Source organism: Phyllostomus hastatus, unplaced genomic scaffold, assembly GCF_019186645.2.
Source record: "Phyllostomus hastatus isolate PE091 unplaced genomic scaffold, TTU_PhHast_1.1 phas_scaffold_182, whole genome shotgun sequence".
Taxonomy (NCBI): domain Eukaryota; kingdom Metazoa; phylum Chordata; class Mammalia; order Chiroptera; family Phyllostomidae; genus Phyllostomus; species Phyllostomus hastatus.
Window position 1 is genome coordinate 13,302,966 of NW_025334013.1, and position 27,933 is coordinate 13,330,898.

Consider the following 27,933-nt stretch of genomic DNA (forward strand, 5'->3'; position numbering starts at 1 on the left):
CCCACAGGGTGCACAAGCCCACCCACACAGGAATCGGCACCAGAGGGGCCCAGTTTGCTTGGGGGAAGCTCTGAGGTCCAACAGAGAGTGGAACAGGTGCCATTGTTCCCTCTTGAACCCCACCCCCACATACAGCGTCACAACCCAGTGACTGGGGTGCCCTGCCCTGGTGAACACCTAAGGCTCCGCCCCTCATATGTAACAGGTGTGACCAGACCAAAGGAAAAAACAAAAAAAGATGGCTCAAACAGAATTAAAAACCCCAGAACCCATCCTTTTAAGTGACCGAGAGATAACCAACCTATCAGATGCACAGTTCAAAGCACTGGTGATCAAGATGCTCACAGAATTGGTTGAATTTGGTTGCAAATTAGATGAACAAATGCAGACTACAATAAGAGAAATGAAGGAAAATGCGCAGGGAACCAATAGTGATGGGAAGGAAACTGGGACTCAAAACAATAGAATGGATCAGAAGGAAGACAGAAACAACCAAACAGAAAAGAATGGAGAAATAAGAATTAAAAAAAATGAGGAGAAGCTTAGGAACCTCGAGGACGTCTTTAAATGTTCCAACATCCGAATTATAGGGGTACCAGAAGGAGAAGAGGAAGAGCAACAAGTGGACAACTTACTTGAACAAATAATAAAGGAGAATTTCCATGATCTGGCAAAGGAAATAGACTTCCAGGAAGTCCAGGAAGCTCAGAGAGTCCCAAAGAAGTTGGACCCAAGAAGGAACACACCAAGGCACATCATAATTACATTAACCAATGTAAAAATGAAGGAGAGAATCCTAGAAGCAGCAAGAGATAAGGAGACAATAAACCTACAAAGGAGTTCCCATCAGACTGTCAGCTGATTTCTCAAAAGAGACCTTACAGGCAAGAAGGGGCTGGAAAGAAGTATTCCAATTCATGAAAGGCAAGGACCTACATCCCAGATTGCTCTATCCAGCAAAACTTTCATTTAGAATGGAAGGGCAGATAGAGTGCTTCCCAGTTAAGGTCAAGTTAAAGGAGTTCATCATCACCAAGCCCCTATTATATGAAATGTTAAAGGGACTTATCTAAGAAAAAGAAGATAAACATATACAGTAAAATGACAGCAAACTCACAATTAACAACCACACCTAAAACAAAAACAAAAATAAACTATGCAAACAACTAGAACTGGAACAGAACCACAGAAATGGAGAACACATGGACGGTTAGCAACAGGGGAGTGGGAGGAGGAGAGAGGGGGAAAAGGTACAGAGAATAAGTAGCATAGGTGGTAGGTAGGAAATAGACAGGGGGAGGGCAAGAATAGTATGGGAAATGTAGAAGCTAAAGAAGTTTTTGACACATGGACATGAACTAAAGGGGGGAGTGTGGGTGGGAGAGGAGGGTGTGCATGGTGGAGGGGAATGAAGTGGTGGTAATGGGACAGCTGTAATAGCATAATCAATAAAATATATTTAAAAAATGAAAACAAAAAATTTATAACATTTATAAATTATTTGATTAAGGGCTGCGAAGGGTACCGTAGAAGCATATAGATAGGCATGACATTCAACCCAGAGTTAGATGGTTCTGTGACATTTTTATGTTTAATGAAGTGGCAGCTCTAGCCAGTAAGAAATTATAGCCCCTTCAGAAGTGAAATAGGACTTTATCTTAAAGTATAGGTATAAAATATAGGTATACAGAGGATAGTGTTTCTTTTTTATTCTTCCAGAAAAACTGTTAAAGTAACTCTAAGATGCCATTTATCCTAATTTTATAGACGCCAAAAGTGGGAGAAAATATAGCTGGTTATGATCGTAAGGAACCTTGACTAAAGACATGTTTTGATTTTAGAGATAAAAAAGAACCTATTTATTTATTTATTTTTAGAGGGGAAGAAAGGGAGAAAGAGAGGGAGAGAAACCAATGTGTGAAACATGCATCAGTTGCTTCTTGCACGCCCACAACTGGGGACCTGGCCCACAACCCAGGTTTGTGCTCTGACTGGGAACCAGAGATCTTTTGATTCACAGGCCAGTACTCAATCCACTGAGCCACACCAGGCAGGGCTGATTTTAGAGATGTTTTAAAGTGAAAACAAGCATCTCAGGATTAATGAAACAATAAATTTTTGGTGCATTTGTAATCAATAGCTTCTTCAAAGGGAGGACTGCTGTAAGAGAAGTTAAAGTGATTATATCTGTTTATAAGTCAGTATGGAGTGATTTAACTTTTTCATTATCAGAATGTAGGTTTTGGCCTCTTTATGCCATGAATATTGAATTAGAAACTAGGCAACCTGGTGCTAAAACAGCTGCTGAGAGGAGGGATTACCCTGATCTTTGTCCAGTATTCTCATGTTGCTTAACTATTTCAGGGGGTGGTGGTGCTCTGCTGCTTGTTGTTTATAGTCTGAGTAGCTGTATCTCTAAGGTTGGATATATGGGCCATTCTTTAAAGCAGTGGCCTTTATACTGCAGTCTAGTACATATAACATGTATACATGCAACATGTGTACACATACAGCTGAAAGAAAAGTTTCACTAAATGCTTCACACACTAAATGGGGTTCATTCTGAACTAGAAATAGCCTCTTTTCTTTTATTATAAGAAATATGCTGCTTTTTATACCACTTCCAACTTTTTAAAAGTATATTTTGATTATGCTATTACAGTTTTCCCAATTTTCAACCCTTTATCCCCCCTCCACCCTGTACCCCCTAACCCTCCAGCATTCCCCCCCACCCTTAGTTCATGTCCATGGGTCGTACATATAAGTTCTTTGAATTCTGTTTCCTGTATCACTTTTGACCTCTCCTCCAATTATGCCTACCAATTATACTTCTTCTTCCCTGTATCTTTTCCCCCTGTTCCTCCCCTCCCCACTGAAAACCCTCCATGTGATGTCCTTTTGTAGTTGTTTGCTTAGTTTTTGTTTTCATTGTTTTTCTTTTTTTTTAGGATCATTTGTTGATAGTTGTTTGTTGTCATTTTACTGTTCATAGCTTTTGATCTTCTTCAATTTCTTAGATAAGTCCCTTTAACATTTCATATAATAAGGGCTTGGTGATGATGAACTGCTTTAACTTTATGTTACCTGCGAAGTATTTTATCTGCCCTTCCATTCTAAATGATAGCTTTGCTGGATGGAGTAATCTTGGATGTAGGTCCTTGCCTTTCATGACTTCAAATACTTCTTTCCAGCCCTTTCTTGCCTGCAAGGTTTCTTTTGAGAAATCAGCCGATAACCATATGGATACGCCTTTGTAGGTAACTCTTTCCTTTCCTCTTGCTGCTTTTAAGATTCTTTATCTTTAATCTTGGGTAACTTGATGATGTGCCTCGGTGTGTTCCTCTTTGGGTCCAAATTCTTTGGGACTATCTGAGCATCTTGGACTTCCTGGAAGTCTATTTCCTTCTCCACATTGGGGAAGTTTTCCTTCATTATTTGTTCAAATAAGTTTTCAATTTCTTGCTGCTGTTCTTCTCCTTCTGGCACCCTTATAATTCAGATGTTGGAACATTTAAAGTTGTCCCAGAGGTTCCTAAGCCTCTCTTCATTTTTTTTTTTTTTTTTGAATTCTTGTTTCTTCATTCTGTTCTGGTTGGATGTTTATTTCTTCCCTTTGTTTCAGATAGTTGACTTGAGCCCTGGTTTCCTTCCTGTCACTGTTGGTTCCCTGAATATTTTGCTTTATTTCACTTTGGGTATATTTCATTTTTCAACCAAGTCAATGAATTCTGTGAGCATCTGTATTACCAGGGCTTTAAGCTTTCCATCAGATAAGTTGGCTATGTCCTCATCCCTTAGCTCTCTTTCTGGAGTTGTGCTCTATTCATTCATTTGGTCCCTATTTCTTTGTCTTGGCATACCTGTTAAGTTGTAAGGGGGCGGGGCCTTAGGTATTTATTCACCCAGGGCAACGCTCCTTGCTGTGCTGCTGGATTGCCTGTGGGGGTAGGGCCAGAGAAGGAACAATGCAGCTTTGCTGGGCTCTAACCCCACTTTCCAATGGACTCTCTTGTGGATTGGGAGTTTGTCTCTCACTGTGGCAATGCCCTGGCCGTAGTCCACAGTCAGCTCTGAGTCTCAGTTTCCCTGTTCAGTCAGCGCTGCCCACACAATTGTCACCTTGGTTGTCTGCGTGGTCTTCCTCTTTCTTTGTGCAGGTTCTCTCCATTGGGCCATCTTACTGGTCTGTTTGGTCTGGTCGACTGTTTCTTTTCTTTAAAAAATATTTTTTTTTAATTTATTTTTTTAGAGAGAGGGGAAGGGAAGGAGAAAGAGGGAGAGAAACATCAATGTGTGGTTGCGTCTCATGAGCCCTCTGCTGGGGACCTGGCCTGCAACCCAGGCATGTGCCCCAACTGGGAATCGAACCAGCGACCCTTCAGTTTGCAGGCCCATGCTCAATCCACTGAGCCATACCAGCCAGGGCTGGGCTGGTTGACTGTTTTCTTTAATTTCTTGGTTGTAGGAGTACCATGCAGTTTGATTTTCTGGCACTTCTGGTTGTTTATTGATTTTAGATTGGTTGTTGTCCTCCTTTTGGTTGTGCAGGGAAGTGAATGGTTTCTACCTATGCCTCCATCTTGGCTGGAACTCTGAACTTTAAAAAAAAAAAAGATTTTATTTATCTATTTTTAGAGAGAGGGGAAGGGAGGGAGAAGGAGAGGAAGAGAAACATCGATGTGAGAGAGAAACATGGATTAGTTGCTTCTTGTACACGCCCTGACAGGGGACCTAATCAGTAACCCAGGCATCTGCAACCCAGGAGAATGCCCTGACTGGGGATTGAACTGTCAACCTTTCGCTTTCTGGGGTGATGTCCCGTCAACTGAGCCACACCAGTCAGGGTGACCACTTTGAACTTTTTTTTAATTTAATTTATTTACTTTTAGAGAGAGGGGAAGGGAAGGAGAAAGAGAGGGAGAGAAACATCGATGTGTGAGAAAGAGATTGATCATTTGCCTCTCGAATACTCCCTCAATTGGGGACTTGGCCAGCAACCCAGGCATGTGCCCTGACTGGGAATGGAAATGGTGACTTTTTGGTTTGCAGGCTGGTGCTCAGTCCACTGAGCAGCACCAGCCAGGGCTGAACTTTTTAAAAAACCATTTAAGTGGAAACATCCAAACACCAGCAACTTGACTCTTACTTATTATTGTGACTTTGAGCAAGTCACTGTTTATGTTCTTTCGGTCTGGCGGTTGGGGTGCTTGTTCTTTTTTTGCTCTGAATGAGTGAACCTGTTGCTAGGTGAAGAAAGAAAATACATATATATCCACAAATAAATACAACAAATATCTTAAATCTTTTTGTAGGTCATCATCGGATTTGAAATATTTAAAGTGGATAGAAAACTGTTTCAGCAATGCAGACAATTAAGTGCGTTGTTGTGGGTGATGGTGCCGTTGGTAAAACATGTCTCCTGATATCCTACACAACAAACAAATTTCCATCTGAGTATGTACCAACTGTAAGTATAAAGGCTTTCATCTGTTAGTGAAACATAATATAATTTGATATCCTTTTGAAAACTCTGTGTGTGTACTGAAATATTTCTGTTGTCTGCCTTTGTTTCCTGTTTTTAAAGATCTTGACTTCTCATGGGTAAATTATATACACTTTAAAATTAAACAGCTGAAAAATCAGTGGAAAGTCAGAAGGGGTGACACAAGGGTTTGCAAGAAGTGCTGGGAGGCAAAACTCCAATAGATGGTCTCAGTTTGGAGAAGTATGCTCTACATCTTGGAATGAGGTGACTTTTTTTTTTTTTTTGATATCTTAGCCAATGATTAATCAGTGTTGGAGGACTTCTGGGATGTTTTTTGGGGTCTTGTAACTTCAGAGAAAGTAGTATGTCTACACTTACTCTTTTGAGGGGGAGTAGAAAAAAATCATATGGCACTGTTAGCTTAGCAGTAATGGAGCTCCAAACTGGTTTTCAGGGGTGGAGAAGACCTGCTTTTGTTATGAGAACACCAAAGAAGCTTTTGGGGTCCTCTCCCACAGATCTTTTTATAAGCTCCTTGGAAGAGTAGAGGAAAAATGGGAATAACCAAGATAATGAAGTGAGAGTGTGAGACAAAAAGAATGTATTTGAGGATCCAGTGTTTGCCCCACCCGGGATATAATAATTATGTTAAACGTAGATATTTATTCAGTGGTGAGAGGGGTGTAGGGTTGGCTTGGCCTGGCAACATCCACCTCTGTTAAGTGAGCTATTTTAGGGGTTATGAAGCCCTGTGTAGATTAATATGGGATTAATGTTGTTTGTAAGTAAAAAGAAAGAGAATATATGCGTACTTTAGGTTAATCTTCAGAGACATGAGCATTGTTAAGAGGATAAATTATTTAAGGCTTGGTAATTATGTTTAATTGGAATTGTTAGTCTATAATGTCCCAAGGGAGGTAAAGAGAATGAGGTAGGCCAAGGCTATATAGTGGAATATTAGGTTTCTTGAAGGGGGGATTTGAAGATATAATTAAATACAAAATCATATTTTTCTGTTGTCCTGTTGGGGGACATTGTAAGTGAAAGAAATTCTGAGGTTGAAAGGGACTTTTAGGGGACTTTTAGAGGTACATGGATCTTGTTTCAGAGGGAGGGGCAGTTATCAGAATTTTTGTGTTTCTGTCTCCATATACATTATTTTCTTGTAAACATTTCTGAGTCTGTTTTATGACTTTGGTAGGTGTGTTCTGTTTAAGGTGGGCTTGTGAGTGCTTTGTATATGTGTTTGTATGTGGAATCTCTGGAAAGGGGTTAGTTATCACTTAAAATAACCTGTATGGTTTGAGAGCTTAACCACATTAGTTACATTTCCGTGTTCTTGTTATCAAGAACTGACTTTCCTTGAACCACCAATTCCCCCATGCCCTTGCTTCCTCTCTTGTTTACAGTTAAACAAGCTCCTAACATATTAAAACATGAATCAGAAAATTAGTGTTTGATAACTAAAAGGTTAAACAGGGCTGATCTTAAAATGTAGTATCCTCTTAGTTGGAAAGCATTGTTTTTTAATTGTAAATTAATTCAGAGGTGTCCATGAATTAGTATTGGGTCTTTTTCCATGTATTAATTTTCCGTTATCTTTTTCCATTTGTTAGTTTTCACAAATAACTTAGTCAACCATGTTAGTATAGATAGAGGTTATCATTGGTTTTACAGTCTATTTACAAATAAAACATATAGTCACAGAAGGTATCTTAGATCATGTGGTTTGTACCCAATAACGTAAGTTTTATTCATGAAATCCTAGCAAATAATCTGCTAGGCTTTTACTGAGTGCTTTCCTTGATTACCTTGAGGAAACCCTTATTCTCTCTAATGGGCCTGTTGGCATCTTGAACCCTGAAGGAAAAAAAAGATTATCATGGGTCTAGGAGCTTTTAATTCTAGATGAAGAGGAAATGGTTTATGAAGAAATAATTTTTCAGAAATCAGATTGAACATCAGATTTCGAGACAGATTAAACTACTGTCTCAATTTTCAAACTTGAGCAGGGTTATTTTGTATAGCTAGGAATTCTGCTCCTGTGACATCCCTAACCCTTCTGTGGCATTTATCTAGTCTGCTGGGCAGAGCAGGCATTCCAGAACACATCCCCTATCACTTTTTCTACAAAACGTGTAGCTCATTCTAGGGCTTGGTTGGCAGGGTTGGTTATAATAAGGAAGATGTGGGCTAAGAGAAGAATATGTCTTAGGAAAGAAACATTGCCTTAGCATAAGAATTATCCTATCTTATTCTGACCATCCCCTTGCACACACTAACAGTATATTTTTGTGTTTTTAGGTTTTTGACAACTATGCAGTCACAGTTATGATTGGTGGAGAGCCATATACTCTTGGACTTTTTGATACTGCAGGTGAAAACTTGATGTCTTTTATAATGTTTTGGTGTGTAACTATGACAGTTGCTGGTTTTTGCCTTTTTTTTTTTTTTGGACATTTTTTGGAAACTAGCAAACCACTTGCCTTTTCTTTAAAATAATTTAGCAAGGTCTCATGAGTATTATGATGGTTTTTGCCTGACCAAGAGGCAGTTCCAGACCTGGAGTGGCAAATAGGAGTTAGGAATGCCCTGGATGGATGGTGCGGAAAGAGATAGAGCAGGGCAAGAGCTGAGTCCATAGACAAATGGTATTGTCACTCCATGAAATTCTAAGGCTTATTTATTTTGTGTGTTTGTATAATGTATGTACAGGTAGCTTCTTACAACATACAGATAGCTTGTTATTGTACACTACATTTGAAAATATTTTGAGGGTGATCTAGTGTCTAGCTTATAGTACTGTCATTTGTGGTTCCTTTTCAAAGTAAAGGAACAAATTTTTTTCTTAAGTATACTCAGATTCTCAGTATTAAGTATACTGAGTATACTTAATACTCAGTATTAAGTATACTCAGTGTTATTCCTTTTAATAGTGGCTGCACGTCTTAATTTCTGAGTTCTCTCAGTTCAATCAGTCATAGGAAAATTTCAGACAGTTGTCCTTTTAGTATTGAATTTTTCACTTTTTTGAGTTACTTTCTCACTGTCCGCCAGTTGACATAATGCTTTTATGGAGTGCATTACACTGCTCACTTTGAGAAGCTGTCTAGATTCAGTTGGGAGGGTGAAATGGAGAGACAGTAGTAAGCAGTTAAGTTTAGAGATCTGTGGCTCTCTAATGGTGTCTTAGACTTACAAATTTTTATGAATTAAAAATTATAAGAGTAATGGTATATTAGAGGAAATTTGGAAAATAGAAAAAATAAAACAATGACTCTATATATATCCAATCAATAGATGAGGGATTTTTTTCTTTTTGAGTTTTACTTCTTTTTATTGTTATTCTATTAGAGTTGTCCCAATTTTTTCCCCTTTGCCCTCCTCAGCCCATTCCAACCTCCACTCCCTCAGTCAGGATTGTGTTTTATGTGTACCCTTGGAGGCACTTGTATATATGCAGGAAAAAAGATAATTTAAAAATAATTTTCAATTTTATTTTCAAATTTTAAAGCTTATTTTTATAAGCCTTTAAGTTTTAATCAGTATTTTTAGCTTTACTGAAGTATATTACAATAGAATTCACTTGTTTTTAAGTGTTCAGTTTGATAATTTTGCTGACTCTATAGTTTTGTAATCTCCGCCATAATCAACATATATCTTCTTAAAAGTTTCCTTGTGTTTCTTCCCTTGACATGGCCCCAGGTAAACACAGATCTGCTTTCTGTCACAATAGTTTTGCTTTTCTAGAGTTTCACATGAATGCAATAATACAATATGTATTCCTTTGTGTTTGATTTCTTTCACTTGGCATAATATTTTTGAGCTTTATCTGTGCTGTGTGTTATCAGTGGCTTGTTTTTATTGGTGAATAGTATTTCATTCTACAGAAAGAGCAAAATATTTTTAAAAAGATTTTATTTATTTATTTTTAGAGAGAGGAGAATGGAGAGAAAAAGAAAAGGAGAGAAACATCAGTGCGAGTTTGCCTCTCACGTGCCCCCAACTAGAGACCTGGCTCACAACCCAGGCATGTGCCCTGCCTGGGAATTGAACCAGCGACCCTTTGATTTGCAGGCTGGCACTCAATCACCTGAGCCACACCTGCCAGGGCACAAAATTTATTTATCCATTTGCAAGTTGATTGATATTTGGGCTTCACTTTTAAGCTATTATGAATGATGGTGCTATGAACATCTGTATACAAGTCTTGGTATGGACATATTTTATTTCCCTTCAATAAATAGCTTGGAGTGGGTAAGCCTTTAAGTTTAGTTGCACAAGTTATTAAATTTTTTATTAAAATAGTTTTAACAAATCATTCTCAAGGTGGCCAAAGGTCCTTTGATTAATATTGGTTTAATTAATGTAGGTTGACAAGAGTTTAATCTCAATCAGCCTCATTTTATAACTTTTTAAAAAAGTTATCTATAACTTTTTTTAAAAAAGATTTTATTTATTTTTATACAGAGGGGAAGGGAGAAAGAAAGAGAAAGAGAGAAACAGCAGTGTGTGGCTGCCTCTCACCCCCACCCCCTTCAACCAAGGACCTAGCCCACGACCCAGGCATGTGCCCTGGACTGGGAATCAAACCGGTGATCCTTTGGTTCAAAGGCTGGTACTCAATCCACTGAGCTACACCAGCCAGGGTTCATTTTACAACTATTTTAAGCAATTTAGAGTGCTTGACCCGACAAGTCAAACATTCCCAAGTTTTTACATACATAACTAATGAACTTGGTAACTTAATGATTTTCTGTATTGTTTTAATTGATCTTAAACAGTATTATTTACAGCCTTTATAAAATTCTTAACATTTTCAAAAAAGAAATCTCAAGCCTAAGATCAGTTACTCAATTATACGTTTTAAATTGAAATCAGAATCATGTTCTTTAATATGGCATGTTATTTTAAATATTATAGGCAAGAGTGTTAAATAAAGATAGATTATTCCTAAATGTAACTGAAAATGAACAGTGGAAGTATTTGATTTATTTTATCCCTATATTAGATTCTGAATCTTTCTGGGAGTTAAAAGATACTCAGAAATGATTTTTACCATCTAAGGAAGGCTTGTGGGTTTCTATCTCAATTGGCTGAGGTCATTCTAAGCCAGAGATCTTTTTTTAAAAAATATTTTATTTACTTATTTTTAGAGAGAGGGGAAGTGGGGGAGAAAGAAAGGGAGAGAAACATCAGTGTGTGGTTGCCTCTCACATGGCCCCCACTGGGGACTTGGTCTGCAACCTAGGCATGTGCCCTGACTGGGAATTGAACCGGCAACCTTTTCGGTTTGCAGCCCATGCTCAATCCACTGAGCTACACCAGCCAGGGCTAGCCAGAGATCTCTTTTGACAGGCACTGGAGACCTGGGACTGAGATACCAGAGTCAGTCTCCTATTTCTCATACATTTGAGGAGACTCCATTTACTTCTCCAAAAGGAGTCTCGTTTCTTATTCAAGTCATGCCATTAACTCAGTTTTCTTTCTGCTAAAGCTTACATCCTCACTGAGATGGCCTTTGACTTTAATTAACTGTTTGGTTGTATTTAATGTGTTGACTCTGCCATTTTATGAATTTTTTTTTGAAAGATTTTATTCATTTACTTTTAGAGCGAGGGGAAGGAAAGGAGAAAGAGAGGGAGAGAAGCATCCATATGCGATGATTTGCCTCTCACACACTCCTTGCTGGGGCCCTGGCCCACAACCCAGGCATGTGCCCTGACTGGGAATCAAACCTGTGACCCTTTGGTTCGCAGGCTGGCACTCTATTCACTGAGCCACACCAGATAGGGCTGAATTATTTTAATAGTCTTCCTATCTCACCTCTGGCTGCAGCTGTTACAGTTGTATTTAAATAATATCATTTAAACCCAGAGACAGGCTTCTTTCTCTGTGTTATGGCTTTATTTCTGCCTCTCCGGTCACAACAGTAAATTCTTGCTAGTGAGTTCCCCACAGTTATTTTGTTTTTTTTCCCCCCGCATATATTTTACTACTGCATGTATAGTTTTATATTTATCTTTTTTTATGTAACATGTTTATCATAGGCTATTTCCTGTGTTGTAGAATCATCACCCCACTGCCAATTCTTTTTTTACGTCAAAATTTAAATGTTCTTTATTACAGAGATGTAGGTTTTGCTTATTATGTGTAAAAAAAAATGTAGATCAGCAAAAGGAGAAAATGAAAAGACATTTATATCCAGAAACAATCACATCTTAGTGTCCTCAACAGAGCTATTCCTCTACATTTAATTATTTTTATACATAGGAGAAGAAGGATATTATTCTCCTCCTTACCCCGTACCTGCCTTTTTCTGTTAAAAAATGTGGTGACCTCTGTCAGTGTTGTACTTGTACGCCATAATCTTCATGGTTGCACAGTAATCTGCTTTGTGCAGATCACACCATTTAACTTATTTTGTTAACATTTGGGCTCCATTTGCAGTTTTCTTTTACGTTATGACCTTTTCATGTAGAAACATTTTTATATTTTGACACACACTCCTTTTTTTTTAAAAGATTTTATTTATTTCTTTTAGAGGGGAAGGGAGGGAGAAAAGATGGAGAGAAACCTCGTGCAAGAGAAACATGGATCGGTTGCCTCTTGCATGGCACCAAGCAGAGATCTGTCCTGCAACCCAGGCATGTGCCCTGACTGGGAATCAAACCAGTGACCTTTTGGTTTGCAGAATGATGGTCAGCCCACTGAGCCACACCAGTCAGGGAGACACACATTCTTCTTGTCACTTTGTATTTTGATTTAATTTCTGCATCAAAGTGGCTTGTCCTGAATATCATTTCTCCACCAAGGACAATAACATTAGCACATTAACCCGGATAGTAAATTTTTGTTGATATCTCCAGTGCAGTCCTATTCCAGGAGTCTTTGTCTTCATCAATTCCATATATTTTATCTCTTTTTCTTTTATGGTTAGAGGATTGGTTATCCCCAAAGACCCCTATTTACTCATTTTCAGTTCTACCATACACAGCAAATAGTTTCAGAAGTGCTATGCCATACTACTATGAAAAACAAATAAGGAGTTCAAGATTTGTTTGCAGTTCTTTTCTCTTTAATCTAATAGCATACAAAGTTGTTTGTTCCCAAGTTACCAGGACTTGCCCCCACCACCATCCTCCAATCCAGGATAGCTATGTTATTTGGACTATAGTTGGTTCATTTGTTTATGTTTACATTAGCTTTTAGATTTTTTCCCCTGTCCTCATTAATTTTATTTACATACATTCTTAGGTTCAGATTTTAGAAAATATCTTTCCTTTTGGATTTTAATAATTGTAATTGCAATCACTCAGACATTTCTAGTGTTACCATGGTAATTGAAAAGAGAAAATTTGAAATTTGAGGCTAGATAGACCAGTTAGCTAGATAGCTGGCAAGTTACTGAACTGTGTAGAGCTTAATTACCTTGAACTGTAAAAAGTTTAAAATACTTTTCTCTTAGGGATGTTATGAAGACTGAATGATGATCAACTTTTAAAAGTGTATGCACATATAATAACTCAGGAGCTATGTACTTATGATTCATACACTTTTCGTTAAAAAAACCCAGTGCAGTGACTGGGATGCGTTTGGCGCACAGATAATATTATTCTTTTCCCTTAGCAGATGAATGATGTTCAAAGCAAGTTAGTTTGACCTGGTGCAATTTGACCTCTTTTGATTGATTGTTTTTTGTTTGTTTGTTTTTTGTTTTTAAACAAACTCCTTTCCTTCTTTAAAGTATTTCCTACTGTCTGGCCATTTCTACATTTGTTGTTCAGTTACATCAGCAGGAATTACAGTGCTCCCCATAGAGATATTTATAGCCTTGGTCTCTAGTTTAGTACTATTATAGAATCTTCCAGAGGGGTGTTTTGACTACAATTTGAATCTTCAGTAAATTTTGCATTAACATGAAATAGTCTAGCTTTATGTTTAAAGGCTGTTAAAAGGTAGGAATCTCAGGCCAGAGTGTCCTCTTTATTTTTGAATTTTATTTATTTATTTTTAGAGAAAGGGGAAGGGAGGGAAACAGAGAGGAAGGGAAACCTCCTTGTGTGAGATTGCCTCTTGCACGCCCCCAAATGGGGACCTGGCCTGCAACCCAGGCATGTGTCCTGACAGGGAGTCCAACTGGCGACCTTTCAGTTTGCAGGCTAGTGCTGAATTCACTGAGCTACACCAGCCAGGGCTGGATTTTATTATTACTGTGTTTTTTTTTTGTTTGTTTTTTGTTTTCCCACGAGCTAAAAGATGTTAGGAAATTATTTAGCAGTAAGCCCCATGGCACAGATGAAGCAGGATCACTAAGTACCATTAAGTTTTGAATAATTGGTTGAGAAAAAAATGTTAGGTTTTAATCTGTAGTGATGGTAAATACTATGAAATATTTGCTTTCTTCTTGTGTTTATAATGTCCTACTGGAATTCATATGGACTTGAGTCCTCAGTTCAAAGTGACTTAGTTCCTCTTGAATTGGAATTTTAAATATGAGATTATAAGCAAGGAAAAAAGATCAGCAACCTATGAAATGTACTCCTGCTTTCTGACAAGTGCTTAAAGTTAGGTGGTATTCTGGTGTGCTGTTGGAGTTGGTATATTTGACTTGTGTCCAAACCTGTCTTACATAGTAGACTAAAACAATTTTAAAAAGGTTTCATTTATTTTTAGAGGGAAGGGAGGGAGAGAAACATTGATGTGAGAGAGAAACATCGATTGGCTGCCCCTTGCAGCCCCCCAGCGAGGGACCTGACCCGCAACCCAGGCATGTGCCCTGACCGGGAATCAAACTGGTAACCCTTTGGTTCACAAACCAGTGCTCAAACCACTAAGCCACACCAGCCAGGGCAGAATCAAATTTTTTTGATCATGTTAATGTACCATAAAGGATGTTAATTGATAGTGCTACCTTTATCTTGAGTGCATAATGGCTATTTGTGACATACTTAGAGGGTAAATTTTAGCTGGATAAATTACGCTTTGATATTGAAGAGTCTTGCTCACCATAGGGACTGTATTCATTCTATTTCCTTAAATGTGGCACTCGTAGACAAGTAGGGGTAAGTGAACCTTTTTTTGTTTCTTGAACGATTTTACTTCTGAATTTTCTTTTCTCCTGTTTGTGAAAGGAAAAGAAAGATTTTTATAGCTTTGAGAGCTCATTTATCACAAATAAATGGACTTACCAATACTGCTTTGGATCTAGTATTCACAAAGAATGGCTTTACTAGTTTTTGTCACCAGTCCACCTGAATTGGTTGGTTGCATGTAAAACTTTGGTGCTCAGGAATATATGCTTGGATTTGTATTTGATGCTAACTTTAATCCCTGCTTGTAGGGGCCAAATCACTAAAAATGAAGTCTTTGCTGGACTAAATCAGGCTTAATTTTTTGAAATATATTCCATTTGAATAGGGAAAATACTAAGCAAAGGTATATGAACATCTTTATCTCTTTTTACAAGGCTTCGTTAACTGGTTTGTCATCATATTTTTTAAATTTCTTTTTTTGTTTTGTTGTTTTGCTGGAGCTTAGGTGTGTGAGGTTTCAAAGCTCCAGCAAGTGCTAGATAGAGGTCAGGCAGTTTATATCGAGAGAATTGTTACTGATTTTGGCTGATTTTGTGTTCTTTAGGCCCACTTTTTTCCTTTTTAAATCCTTTCCATTTCTGTAATTATATGTTACAATTTAAGAAGTGAAAGTTATATATCTAAGCAGATACTTTTGAATTCCTTTTACTCTAACCCTAGCTATTATATTGTTATAGTAAGCATTCAACAAGTATTAGAGGTTCTGTTGATGATTTTGTTTTATAACCTCCCTTATTTTGACTTATATAACCTTTATTTAAAATTTCTTTTTTGTCCTGAAGATACCTTTATTGTCTACTTTGATGTGTTACTTAAAGACTTAAGTGGCAATAATAGTAATATCTTTAATTATCATGTTTTGACAGCTACTCTGAATTCTTGTATTCTTTCTCAGTGGTGACCAAAAACCAGTTTATTGGCAGATAAAATGTTTATCTTACATTTTTTTCCCCTTTAAAATTTTTTATTGTGGTAAAATATAACAAAAAGGGTTTTTTTTTAAACCATTTTTAAGTGTAGAGTTCAGTGGCATTAAATACATTTTTTTAATATGTAGGATTGCTGTAGCTTAGTTTTGAAATTGGAGTGTTAAATCCTTCCCCTGTGACTCCTTTCCTTCCCTCACAGTTCTGGAAGTGGGTATGGCTATTTTAAAAATCTGTTTATCTGAAAATAATTTCAAGCCTACAGAACAGTTGCAAGAATAGTACCAGGAGCCCCATATACCCTTTAACCAGATTTACCAGTTGTTAACATTTTGCCCTATTTGGTTTATTATTGTCTTTAAACATAAGCACATTAATTTTTTTAAAAAGTTTATTTATTTATTTTTAGAGAGAGGAAGGAGGGGAGAGAGACAGACAGACATTGATTTGTTGTTCCACTTACTTGTGCATTCATTGGTTGATTCTTGTTAGGTGCCCTGACTGGAGATCAAACCAGCAACCTTGGCATACAGGGATGATGCTCTAACCATCTGAGCTACCCAGCCAGGGCTTAATTTTCCCCCTGAATTATTTAAGAGTAAGTTGTGTATATCATAGCTTTTTAGCCTTGAATAAGAACGTATTTCCTAAGGACAGAGACATTCTTATTTAACTAGAGTCAGGAAATTCAACATTGATGCATTACTTTAATGTCTGTATTCCAGTTTTGTCAATTGCTCCAATTCCATTTTGTTCTGCTTTTAGTACAGTACCATGTATTTCATTTAGTTGTCATTTCTTTTTAGTCTCTTTTAATTGAATCAGTTCTTCAGCCTTTGTCTTTCATGACACTTTTTTTTTCCCATGACATTATTTTTATTATTATTTTTTAAATCCTCACCAGGGGACATTTTTTCATTGCTTTTGTTGGGGGCACAGATAGAGAGAGACAGACACAGACAGACAGACATTGATTGATTGCCTCTTGTATGTACCCCAACCCGGGATCGAACCTACAACCTGGGTATGTGCTGTGACCAGGAATCGAACCTACGGCCTTTAGGTCTATGGAATGACACTCCAGCTAACTGAGCCACACTAGCATGAGCCATGGCATTATTTTTACATAATACAGATCCATCCTCTCTTTTCCCTCCTCTTATAAAATGTTCCTCATTTTAAGTTTGTTCTGTTTCCTCATGATTAGATTTAGGTAATGGTATTTGTTTGGACTACTATAGTAGTCATGTATCTTTTTTAGGATATAAATCTGGAGGCACATAATATTCATCTCCCACTTCCTGATGATGGTTATTTTTATCAGTCAAGGTGATGTCTGGTTTCTTCACAATGTAGTTACATACACCCCCCTCCCCGTGGTTTATAAAGAATCTTTTAGACCATATGTTCTTTCCACTAGAATTTTTCCTCATGGATTTACCATCCATTGAGTCTTTTCTTTTTAAATTACAACTTTTAAAATTGTATTTCAAGTACAGTTTTCTGCCTTTTCCTCCCACCGAGTCTTGCTGAATTATTTTTTTGTAGACAGTCTGTTTCAGATACTGGTCTTATATGCACATGTTAACTAAACATGTGAACCTGCTCTGGTAGTCTTGAATGGGCAGTGGATTTTGTTAGCTGAGTTTCACTGAGATTTTTGTTTCCTTAGATCATTTTGGTGTGATCATTTCCTTTTTTTTTTTTTTAAGATTTTATTTATTTCTTTTTAGAGAGGGAAGGGAGGGAGAAAGAGAGAGAGAGAAACATCAATGTGCGGTTCTGGGGGCCATGGCCTGAAACCCAGGCATGCGCCCTGACTGGGAATCGAACCTGCGATGCTTTGGTTCGCAGCTCCAGCTCAATCCAGCCAGGGCTGGTGTGATCATTTCTTAGTCAGATCTGAATAGGATTAATTTTTAACTATTTTTGTAGTAACAGTTTATTTTGTTTATTACATTATTGTTAGATTGCTAATGGGCATAAAGATTGAAAACTACAAACTGGTAATAAAGCAAATAATACATAGCCTTTATTGCTATTCTAATGGTTCGAAATTTTAAATAGAATAAGCTCAGTGAGAGTTTTCTCATAAATCCATACATTTTATTAGATAAGTTGTTTTCTCATTATAATCACTGTGCTGTTAGCTGAGTACTTAATTTGTTGATTGACTTGCAATTTTAATACTATGAGGACATCAAGATTCAGTTGATTTTTCTAATTTTTCCCCCCAGGGCAAGAGGATTATGACAGATTACGACCGCTGAGTTATCCACAAACAGATGTATTTCTAGTCTGTTTTTCAGTGGTCTCTCCATCCTCATTTGAAAATGTGAAAGAAAAGGTGAGTCGGTTGGGTGTTCTTATCCTGAAAAAGGTTGTCACAGAACTTTTATTGACTTGTTGTAAATAGTTTTAGAGCCTTGTGGGTTAATGAAGGTATATTTTTTAAAATACTTTTTCTCTAGTGGGTGCCTGAGATAACTCACCACTGTCCAAAGACTCCTTTCTTGCTTGTTGGGACCCAAATTGATCTAAGAGATGACCCCTCAACTATTGAGAAACTTGCCAAGAACAAACAGAAGCCTATCACTCCAGAGACTGCTGAAAAGCTGGCCCGTGACCTGAAGGCTGTCAAGTATGTGGAGTGTTCTGCACTCACACAGGTGAGGACTGTGCGGAAGTCTGTTTTCATTTATAGCTGAATAGTTTCTTAGAGCATTGGGATTCAGGGGTTATTTCTAACAGTGGTCCGCAGTGCTCAAGAAAGCTGCCCAGGAAGACTTACGACCAGCTTCATAGTGTATATTCTTTTTCTGGAGATCTCTACATAGAGAAAATTTTAGTCTCTAAATAAAGCTTAGATTGGTGAGCTTCCATGTTGTACTAAGTCCTTTGTAGTGGTCAGGGATGGTTAAAAAAAATTACAAGAAAGGTTCAGATGAGACCCAAGGCACAAATTTATAATGAGACCCTCTGCCACACCCCTCCTTAAATTTTCATCTAAATAGAACTGATTTTTTTTTTTCTTGTCAGTTCTGATAAGTGGTGCTATACTATGTCTGGGATAGGGAATTAGTCATAGTAGAGACTTTTATGTCAGAAAATATTGCTGTAGCTATTTCTTAAGTATGCTTATATAGTGACTAAAGTTTTTGGAGGCATTCCTTCCTCATGTGGCCCTCTTTCCTCTGTCTGTTTCTGAATGATGTATTTGGAACTCATCTTATAGCTTCATGGGAAATGTCAGGTTCTGAGGACAGGGAGCAGTGTCAGAGTGTTTAGACTGAGAGTTGTAACTGACGTGTGTGTTTCTGTCTTGTCAACCTTCATGGCTGTTGCTGATTGATTCTCCTCCTGGGGGCAAAGGAAAGAATTATGGTAATAATTAGCACAGAACTCTTACTTACTAGTTACCAGTGTTTTAACTTTTGAACAATGAGCAAACATGCCTAAATAAACCAGGTAGGGTAGGGTTGAGCTAAGAGGTTTTTTTTTTTTTCAGTTACATTCATCTTAATTATATGTACACTAAAATAAATGGAATATATAGTTGCATATTATGCATGTACTAAGTATTTAATATGTGGGGCCCAGACACAGTTTAATCACCCTCAGTTTAATATTAGGTTGGATATTTAAAGATAAAATTTTTATGCTTACCTGGATATTCCATAGAATAATTTCAAGGCCTAATATTCTTCCAAACCCAGTTTTCCCTGGCAGTTTAGTTCTATTGTGTGTGTGTGTGTATGTGTGTGTGTGTGTGTGTTAAAGATTTTATTTAGTTATTTTTAGACACAGGGGAAGGGAGGGAGAATGGGAGGGTGAAAAATATCAATGTGTGATTGCCTCTCACACGCCCCCTACTGGGGGACCTGGCCTGCAACCCAGGCATGTGCCCTGACTGGAAATCGAACCAGCGACCCTCCAGTTTGCAAGCTGGCACTCAATCTACTGAATCACACCAGCCAGGGCTATTTATTTATTTTTAATTTATTGATTTTAGAGAGATGGAAAAGGAGGGAAGGAGAGAGATAGAGACAGAGAGAGAGAAAGAATAACATTGATTTGCTGTTTCACTTATTTGTGCATTCATTGGTTGATTCTTATATGTGTCCTGACTAGGGATTGGACCTTCAACCTTGGCAAATCAGGACAATGCTCTCACCAGCTGAGTTGCCTGGTCAGGGCTAAATAAAATTTTATATTTTCTCACACACAACACTGACTGAAATTTTTAAAATAGCCTGATGCTTCTGGGATTTTATATCATCCTCAGAAGTGTCTGTGTCTTTTGGGGAGGGATATCTGTGAAATATGGGTGTCAGATTATAACTGTGTACCTTTTGTATACCCCTTTCCTTTTAAGTATGGGTTACTTTTGGGGGAAATGAAGGCAAGTAGGCCATGTGGACCCAATTTTAGGTCACTGGTAAGGCTTATTTTAGAAAATTGGATGCTTCTGTATATGGCTTTTGTACAATATGAACAGATTTATATAGTAAGTCAATTTGCAGTGAGTAAAAATTTGAAAAGGTCTTAGCAACTATATTTTTCTTAACAGATTTTGAAGTTGGAGAAGTCAAAAGAGGAGAAGATAGAAAATGGGGTTTCTGGTTATGTTTGGGAGCTAGAACTTTTAGGACTCCAAATTCTGTTTGTTGGTTCCTCTAAAAGTGAACTCTTGATATAATCAGGTAGTATGGGTAAAAGCAGGGATTAGTTTTGTTTCGTAGGGGATCAGTTGATCTTTGTCAATAAGGAAGAAAGAATTTGCTTGTTAATGGGATGCCTTAGTTTCTAATAGCAGCTCTCTACTTTTTTTTCTTTATGAAATGTTTCCCTTTCCATTCTTTCTTCTTCCCTTTATATTTGACTACCAGAATTTGCTCCTATATGTGGAGAAAGAATTTCAGAGGAACTATAAATTTTGTTTAGCCATTTCTACTTTGTAAAAGATAGGAAAAGAAGAAAACTTTTAACCTACTTTGCTTCTTTTTAAGTACTTGTTGTTATTTCTGATTTATTTTGTACCTAATAGAATGTGTAGGTGCCAGTCCTCTGGGGTGCCATGGTGGGGCCATTGTGGGGATAGGGTGGGGGTGGGAACAGCTGGGGTAGTTTGGGGCTGGCATTTGTTATTGGAGCTGTATTCTGGGACTTTGGTGAAATTTTTATTTGGAATCAAACTGACCTAAAGAGCATATGAAATTTCTTTGGGTAGTAAACCTGTGGCTTCAGATTTAGGTGAGGTTAGGGGAGTCCATAGACCTGGGCCCAAGGTACCAGTACTACTGAGTCACACTGTCACGTTGGAGTTCTGCCTGCGGTGTAAGTGTACTTATGTGTTTTAATCCCTGCAGATCTGAGAATATTCTTTGTTTTCACTCCATGCTTTTATGCTCTGATACCCATGCAGACACCTTAAAGCATCAGACTGCTTGCTAAAACTCATTCTAGGACCCCATCTTTGTTTCCCTATAATCTTGGGTGGTAGTTACTTGCTCTGATAACATTACTGAATAACTGAAGTGTATGCTGTTTCTAGAGTCTGTTCTTTAAACTTTTCTCAGTTGGTACTCTTGAACAATTAACATTTTTTCTAAATGCCTGAACCTTTTCATTCTGGGAAACTGATTAACTCTGAAACGCTGATTAATCCCATTTGGTTATGTCATTGAATCTAGAAACACGTAGCATGCCTGTTAGTCTGCTATTTGTGTCCTTCAGTTATTCAGGGGCTGAATTCACAGAAGCCTGAAATTTAATAGATTTCAAAATGTCTGTGCCATTTTTTTTAACTTTTTCTATTATTTATGTTGTTACAGTTGTCCCAATTTTCCCCCATTGCCCCCCACCCCCCAGCCGTTTGTGCCATTCTTATCATTAGAAATCCTGGGAATTTACAGGGCTCAAATATACAATATCCACTTTTCTCTCCTGGCATTATTTTTATCGAAATGTTGTAATATTAGACTTCAAAGTGTGATTGTTTTAGAAGTCAACATACGGTATTTTTACAAAAACTGCTTTCTTGCTCAGTTAATCTTTTGAAGTAAGAAGTTTCTGTTCAGTTATGTGCTGTCCTAGTAGTGGGCTTAAGTTCAACATTCTGGCAGTTATTTTTCTTAAGGCTCATTGCTTCTGTGAATTCAGCCCATTTAATCCAGACTGCTGTTGTATCTGCTAGTCTTTCTAATCCTCTAACCTGGCTGCTGTTCTCTCTCCTTCCCTCTGTCTTGTAGAGAGGTCTGAAGAATGTGTTTGATGAGGCTATCCTAGCTGCCCTCGAGCCTCCGGAAACTCAACCCAAAAGGAAGTGCTGTATATTCTAAACTGTTTTCTCCTTTCCCTCTTTGCTGCTGCTTCCTGTCCCACTACTGTAGAAAGATCACTTAAAAACAAAGGAATAAAACCATCCTGTTTGAAAGCCTCTGCGTCTTTTTACTCACCACCTTAGAGCAACCTCTGTATTAGTTTTTGACCAAGAATGCAATATCTTATAGAATATTTTTTATGACCAGTAGTCAAGTTGGACTTACTTACTTTCTGCTGCTTGAGTTGCCTGATGCTCAGAGCTTTTTGGTTCGGATTACTATTGCAAAAGGGAAGTTGATCTGGCATTAAGAATGTCCTCTCGGAGAAAATAAGAGTTTTAACACTTCTAGATCTTAGTTCTAGATGGAGAAAATAACACAAACATCATTTTGCTCTTATGATCAATTGTTAATTGTAATTGCATGACAAACTTAATGGAAAAAGGGTGACTTGTTAGTAGAGTGTAATGGGGAAGGGACGATTTTCTTTTTGGGTTTTCCTTTGTGCAGTGAAACTTTGTGTTGCTATTGCTTTGGCCGTCTGTGCTGTAGTGGAGTATTTGTCAGTCTGGGGTGGGAAAGATATCGATGTATCTGCTACTGCTTTATGAGATTATTTGTTACATTATCTTTTAAGAATAGCATCCATTTTAACAGTCGACTTAAGGTTTGTTAATGTTGAGATGTAAAGCCACTACCTTTATATTTTCCTGCTTCTGATTTTATTGTTGTGAGGGAAACATACAATTGTGGTTACCTTCAAATTTTAAAATTAAAAATATACAATTGTTTGTATAAATGCCTGATGAAGCTTTATTCCTGTTGCACTGACTGGGCTCTAGTTTTACATATGTATCAGATACCCACATTTTTGCTTCCTTGAATCTCCTTGGCTCTGTCTAATTGATGGGATAAAAGGATTTCAGAGTGAATATCTTCGATGCAGCCACTGTAATTGCTCTTTCCATCTTTGCCTGTGCCTTTACATAATAAGGATGCCACTGCCTGGTGCCCATCCTCCCCATCCCGTTCCATATCCAGCTGTTTCACTTGAATGCAGAGTTGCTTCACTTGTTTGTTAAATATTTCAGCAGCACATTACAAAACTCATATTGAATGAGCAAATGACACATGTGCTTGTTTGCTTCTTGTGACATACATTGGTCTGCACAAAGCTTTCTCAAAGGACCCCTGTCTCACTCATGAATATCTGCTCCTGAATTGCTGGGCCCTTCCAGGGACCTGCCTGGACAAAACTTGGTGAAGTGAGATGATTGTGTTAAGATTCAGAATTGTTTTTAATGCTTTGTTTTTTTTTTACCAACTCTTGGGGGTTTGAATGTTTTTGAGCTTCAACTTTTTTATTCTGCAAATCAGATGGCCCATTTTTTTTCTTTCTACCCCTTTTCAGAAAGGCCTAAAGAATGTATTTGACGAAGCAATATTGGCTGCCCTGGAGCCTCCAGAACCGAAGAAGAGCCGCAGGTGTGTGCTGCTATGAACATCTCTCCAGAGTCCTTTCTGCACAGCTGGTGTCGGCATCATACTAAAAGCAATGTTTAAATCAAACTAAAGATTAAAAATTAAAATTCGTTTTTGCAATAATGACAAATGCCCTGCACCTACCCATATGCACTCGTATGAAACAAGGCCCATAGGTATGGTCCCTTTCCCCCTCTCAGTGCTAGTTAATTTTGAGTAATTGTGTATTGTCAGAAAAGTGATCAGTACTAGTTTTTTGTTTCGTTGTTTTGAAAAAAATTTTTTTTGTTAGTTTGTTTAAAAGCAAGGCATGCTTGTGATGACTCTGTAACAGACTAATTTGGGTTGTTGAAGCTGCTCCCGGGTTCCACTCTGGAGAGTGATCTGGGACATCTAGTTTTATTATTATTTTTTTCTTTTTTTCTTTCTTTTGGTTGGGGGGGAGTGTGTGTGGGGTTTGTTTTTATTTAGTCATTTTTTAAAAAATTCATTAACCATTGGACAGCCCTTTAGGGGAGGAGGTTGGAGTGATTCCACATTCCACTTCCTGGATCTAGTTTAGAAAATATGTTCCCCACCTGGTGCTCTTAGGAAGGAGTATAGTAAATGCCTCGTTTAATAACATACTCCTTTTTGAAAGTTGCCTTTTCTCTCCACCCTTGAGTAGGTTCAGTATTTGATGAAACTCATGAAAGTGGGTGGAACCTGTCTTGCCCCTCCTCTTTTCTAGGATGCACTATATATGTGACTGACTTTCAAGGAAATTTGTTAGCCATTTGCTGATACTTTTTTTTTGCTGATTTTTTTTGAAGTTAGTTTCTAACTTCTTTCATTGATAAGAAAAGTATTGCACTTTTTGAAATAATACCAAATGGGTTGAATACATAATTTAAAAAGAAACAACAAAACATTTTTTCCTTGTCAGTCATTGTCTTACATGCTTAGCATAGATTTGCAGCTTAATAGTGTATGATACGGAGTTCTAGAACACAGCTGAAGACCTGGTTATATGAGGGGTGGTGCTAGAAGACAGTTGTCTGTGGAATGATTCACATCCTCTTTCAAGTTATGAGGATGGAGACCTGCTTCATTAAGAAGCTAGGGGTGGGGTGGGGGTGGGGAGAACATTTAACAACATGGGGACCAGTCAGGGGACTCCCCTTATTTCTGTTTTGCATGAGGAACCCTAGAGCAGCCAGTTGAGGCTCTCTAGTTTAATAAAAATCATGGAGAGAGTCTTATGAAGACTCTTCATAAGTGTTAATAGGGATTTTATCAGCTTTTGGTTGCAGTTTCCAATTTTTAAAAATGTTTAGGTAATCTTCTCCATCTTCCCCAAATCCTAATTCTTGTAGATTCATTAGTGTTGAACCAATGCTTTCTCATGTCTCAATTCTTTGTATATGCATTCTTTTCAGATGTATTAAACAAACAAAAAATACCCATCACAAGCCAGCCTGGAGGTTGTTATTTTCCCTCTGCCTCTGTTTTAGATAATTAGGTGTGGGAACTTGACTCTTACTAATATCAATTTCTAACAAATTTTGGGATGATTGTTTTTGTGTGCTTTTCCCCCCCCAGCATTCAGTTTGAGATAATGTTTTTTTTTTCCCTCCATGTATTCAGGTTTGTGCCTTCTCCCTAAGTTTGGCAGGTAGTCTACAAACCTCTTTAAATACCAGATGAGGTCTTAGTAGTTCCTAGTAAAGAGGTGTTCAGGAAGCATACCTCTAATTCATCTGTTAGTTGGGAAGCAGCCAGTTACTCCAAGTTTTGTGTATCTTTGGTTTTCAAACTTTGTTGCTTATTGGAGTGCAGCTTGAACAATGGGTATTTAAAAGTTTTCCAGGTATTTCCAAAATGCAGCCAAGTTTGAGAACCACTGCTCCTGGTAGTTAACACAAACTGCTTCTATCAGATTCTAGATTCTGTACTGTGAACCTGAATATGGGACACATTTTCTATTCATTTACCTTAAGGGCATTATGCTGATCTGTTTGAGAATCTTAGAAACCAAGAACTGTTAATCCACTTAATAAGGCTGATATAGCATAGCCTCATTTTGATACTTTTTCACAGAGTCATGTTTAGCTTGATCCCAAACTGTGCTAAAACTAAGCTGGTTGGTTGGGAAAGAGTTAGGAAGAGGCAGATGTACTCTTTACGATTTTACCAATGTGTCTTACTTTCTTGTTGATCATACCAGGGAGAGATTGTGCTGGGAGACCCTGTGGAGCAGAGGCTGTGTATCTCTAGTTCTAAGTGTAGTAGCATGTGGGTCCATCCTGATTATTGCTGTATCCTTGGCTTAGAGCATGAGATGGCTCTAGAAATAGTCATTGTATGGGTACAGAATTTTAAGAACTAATAAATAAGATCACATCGTGTTGAGTTATACACACATCAGAAAAACAGTTGGTGATGAGGAGATTGATTGAAGCTAACATTGTTTTCTAATTAAATATTTTTGGTTCTACTTCCCATATATCAGAAGAATATGGGTGGCAAATGAATAAAGCCAACATCATTTTCTACTTAAATATTGTTTTCTATTTGACCTAATGAAGTGTCTGTTGTCTTGGCTTAGTGAGTAATACTGCCCAGGTTGGAAAAGGGTTACTTTAAAACAGTCCTTAGTAGTCTTAGTGAGCAACAAAATTTTTGTTATTTAGACTAATACATTGCTGGTTTTCTACAGTGTTTTACTGAGGGTCTTAGAATAGGTTCTGTAGTTTATTAAAGTTGTGTTTTTAGAGCTGGATTTTATGCCAGTAGATCCTAAAGGGAAGAAAGGATTGTGGTATGAAAGAAACAATTGCAGTATTTCCTTTATTTTAGGGTGTATTTTTCCTGACATTTTCTGGTTATAATCAGAATACCCCTTAAAATTTGTGTGTATGTTTAATGTAGTGGCATGGGTTTTTGGGGGGGGGGTTCTGAAAAACTGTCCTTAAATCAGTAGTGTCTTTATAATTGTTATCTTTATAAATGGGTAAGGGTATTGCTTTTATTTCATTGTTAGGTTTCACTGTTTCCTTTTTCTCTTATTTTGATGATGTTAGTGATTATCTGGGTGCTGAGTGCCAAGGAACTCTGGTATACAAGGATGCCACTTCTGGAGAAGGGCCAAACTTAGTCCCTGCTGGGCATAGCTGACATGTACTGGAAATGTAACAGTGTGGGAAAGGGACAGCATTTCACCGGAAGTAGTAATTCCAGTCTTTTCAGGAAGGGCTGAGCTCTTCAATGGTTAGGGTGTTTCTGATCGATATTCGAGGGAAGTGGCTTTAAATCACCTTTCTAATTGAGCTCTCTTTGTTTTCTGTAAGCCTTACCCCAGTTCCTCTGACTCAGAGTACGATGATTTAGCTACATAGAATAACAGAAGACCTTACCTTAATCTTTCCAGGGCTAAATACTTTATTTACACATTACTTTGAGTTTTTTCCAAAGTGCCCCTACCTTTTAAAAAAAAGTTTATTTTATTAGCTGTTGCTACGATAATGTTTCATTACAAACCACCCTAATTGTGGTTTACTACAATAAGCATTTATTCTTCTCATGCCTGGGTCATTTGGGCTTTCCCTCCAGGCTTCATATTGGGCTCAGGTTGGCTCTGTGTTTTTTACTCTGCCCAGCTCCAGAAAATAGTCAGCCTGAGAGTTGACTTCTTTCTCATGGTGAGCCAAAGGGGTGCAAGGTCAAGCACATTTAAAATTTCTCATATTCCATTGCCCAGAGGATTCCATATAGCCAAAACCAAAGTCTGCGCCACTCATTCAAAATTCTATTTAGTAAATTCAAAAATAGGTTTTTTTCAGCACTTAACTAAGGCTCTTAAGAATATAATAATAAAATAGATGTGGGCTTCTGATTTCTCGTTGGAATTTTCTTTCCCTTATAATTTTGATAGCTGTCTCCTCTTGAATTGCCAGCCATGTTGTAGTCTCATACCACCCAGTAGAGTGGTTCTCAAGAGAGTAAAAATCAGGGGAAAAAAAGAACAAAAATCTTACCTGTGTGCATGTGCATGTCACACATTTGTTGTTGGAGCACTTGTTCCAAACTGAGCACTGCAGACCTGGGAATGACAGCCCTAATTTAGTGTGCCCTTTGACAGGTAATTTTTACTCTCCTGGCCTCTTTATCTGTAAATTAATTATGCATTTTGTCATTGTTGAAGTCTCAGATGCAATTCAGGTGCCTGGTTGGCCAACAATTAATGGGAAGCATAAACATTTTTTTCTTAGAGTGGGACCTGCGAATCAATCTAGTTCATAAAAGCTCCTCAGGCAGAATTTAAGATCAGCTATGTTTGGGGATTAGTGCACACCTCAGTGGCTTTTCACTCTGCCTGTGTGGATATCACCTTGGGAGTTCATCACAAAAAGAGGAAAACAATGCCTGGGGCCATTTTAATCAATCCTTGGAGTAGAGGCTCATTTTTCAAATTATTGTTTGAAGGGTATCACTTTCTTAAAGCTCACCAGATTTTAATATACCAGCCATGCTTGAGGAACATGGCACTAGATGACCTCTAAAGGTTTCATTTATATCTGACGAGTTTAGAATAAGTTTGGGCCGCAAGTTTTCACGGCTTTATTTGTTTGAGGAAAGAGGTT

General features: G+C 37.8%; 1 protein-coding gene across 3 annotated transcripts in view; it reads left to right on the top strand.

Annotated features, from left to right (window-relative positions):
* The window catches only part of CDC42 (cell division cycle 42), a 48,949-nt gene extending 24,187 nt beyond the window's left edge, over nt 1–24,762 (top strand). For 2 of the 3 annotated variants that reach the window (XM_045859098.1, XM_045859100.1), the window contains exons 2-6: nt 5,313–5,467; nt 7,790–7,862; nt 17,744–17,853; nt 17,978–18,175; nt 23,241–24,762. In XM_045859098.1, the coding sequence (XP_045715054.1) occupies nt 5,363–5,467; nt 7,790–7,862; nt 17,744–17,853; nt 17,978–18,175; nt 23,241–23,330 (576 nt within the window). In that variant the 5' untranslated portion in view covers nt 5,313–5,362 and the 3' untranslated portion in view covers nt 23,331–24,762. Of the gene's footprint in view, nt 1–5,312; nt 5,468–7,789; nt 7,863–17,743; nt 17,854–17,977; nt 18,176–21,757; nt 22,559–23,240 lie in introns of those variants that run through there. The other variant, XM_045859099.1, reaches the window with a different exon arrangement.
* Nucleotides 24,763–27,933: the final 3,171 nt, after the last annotated feature.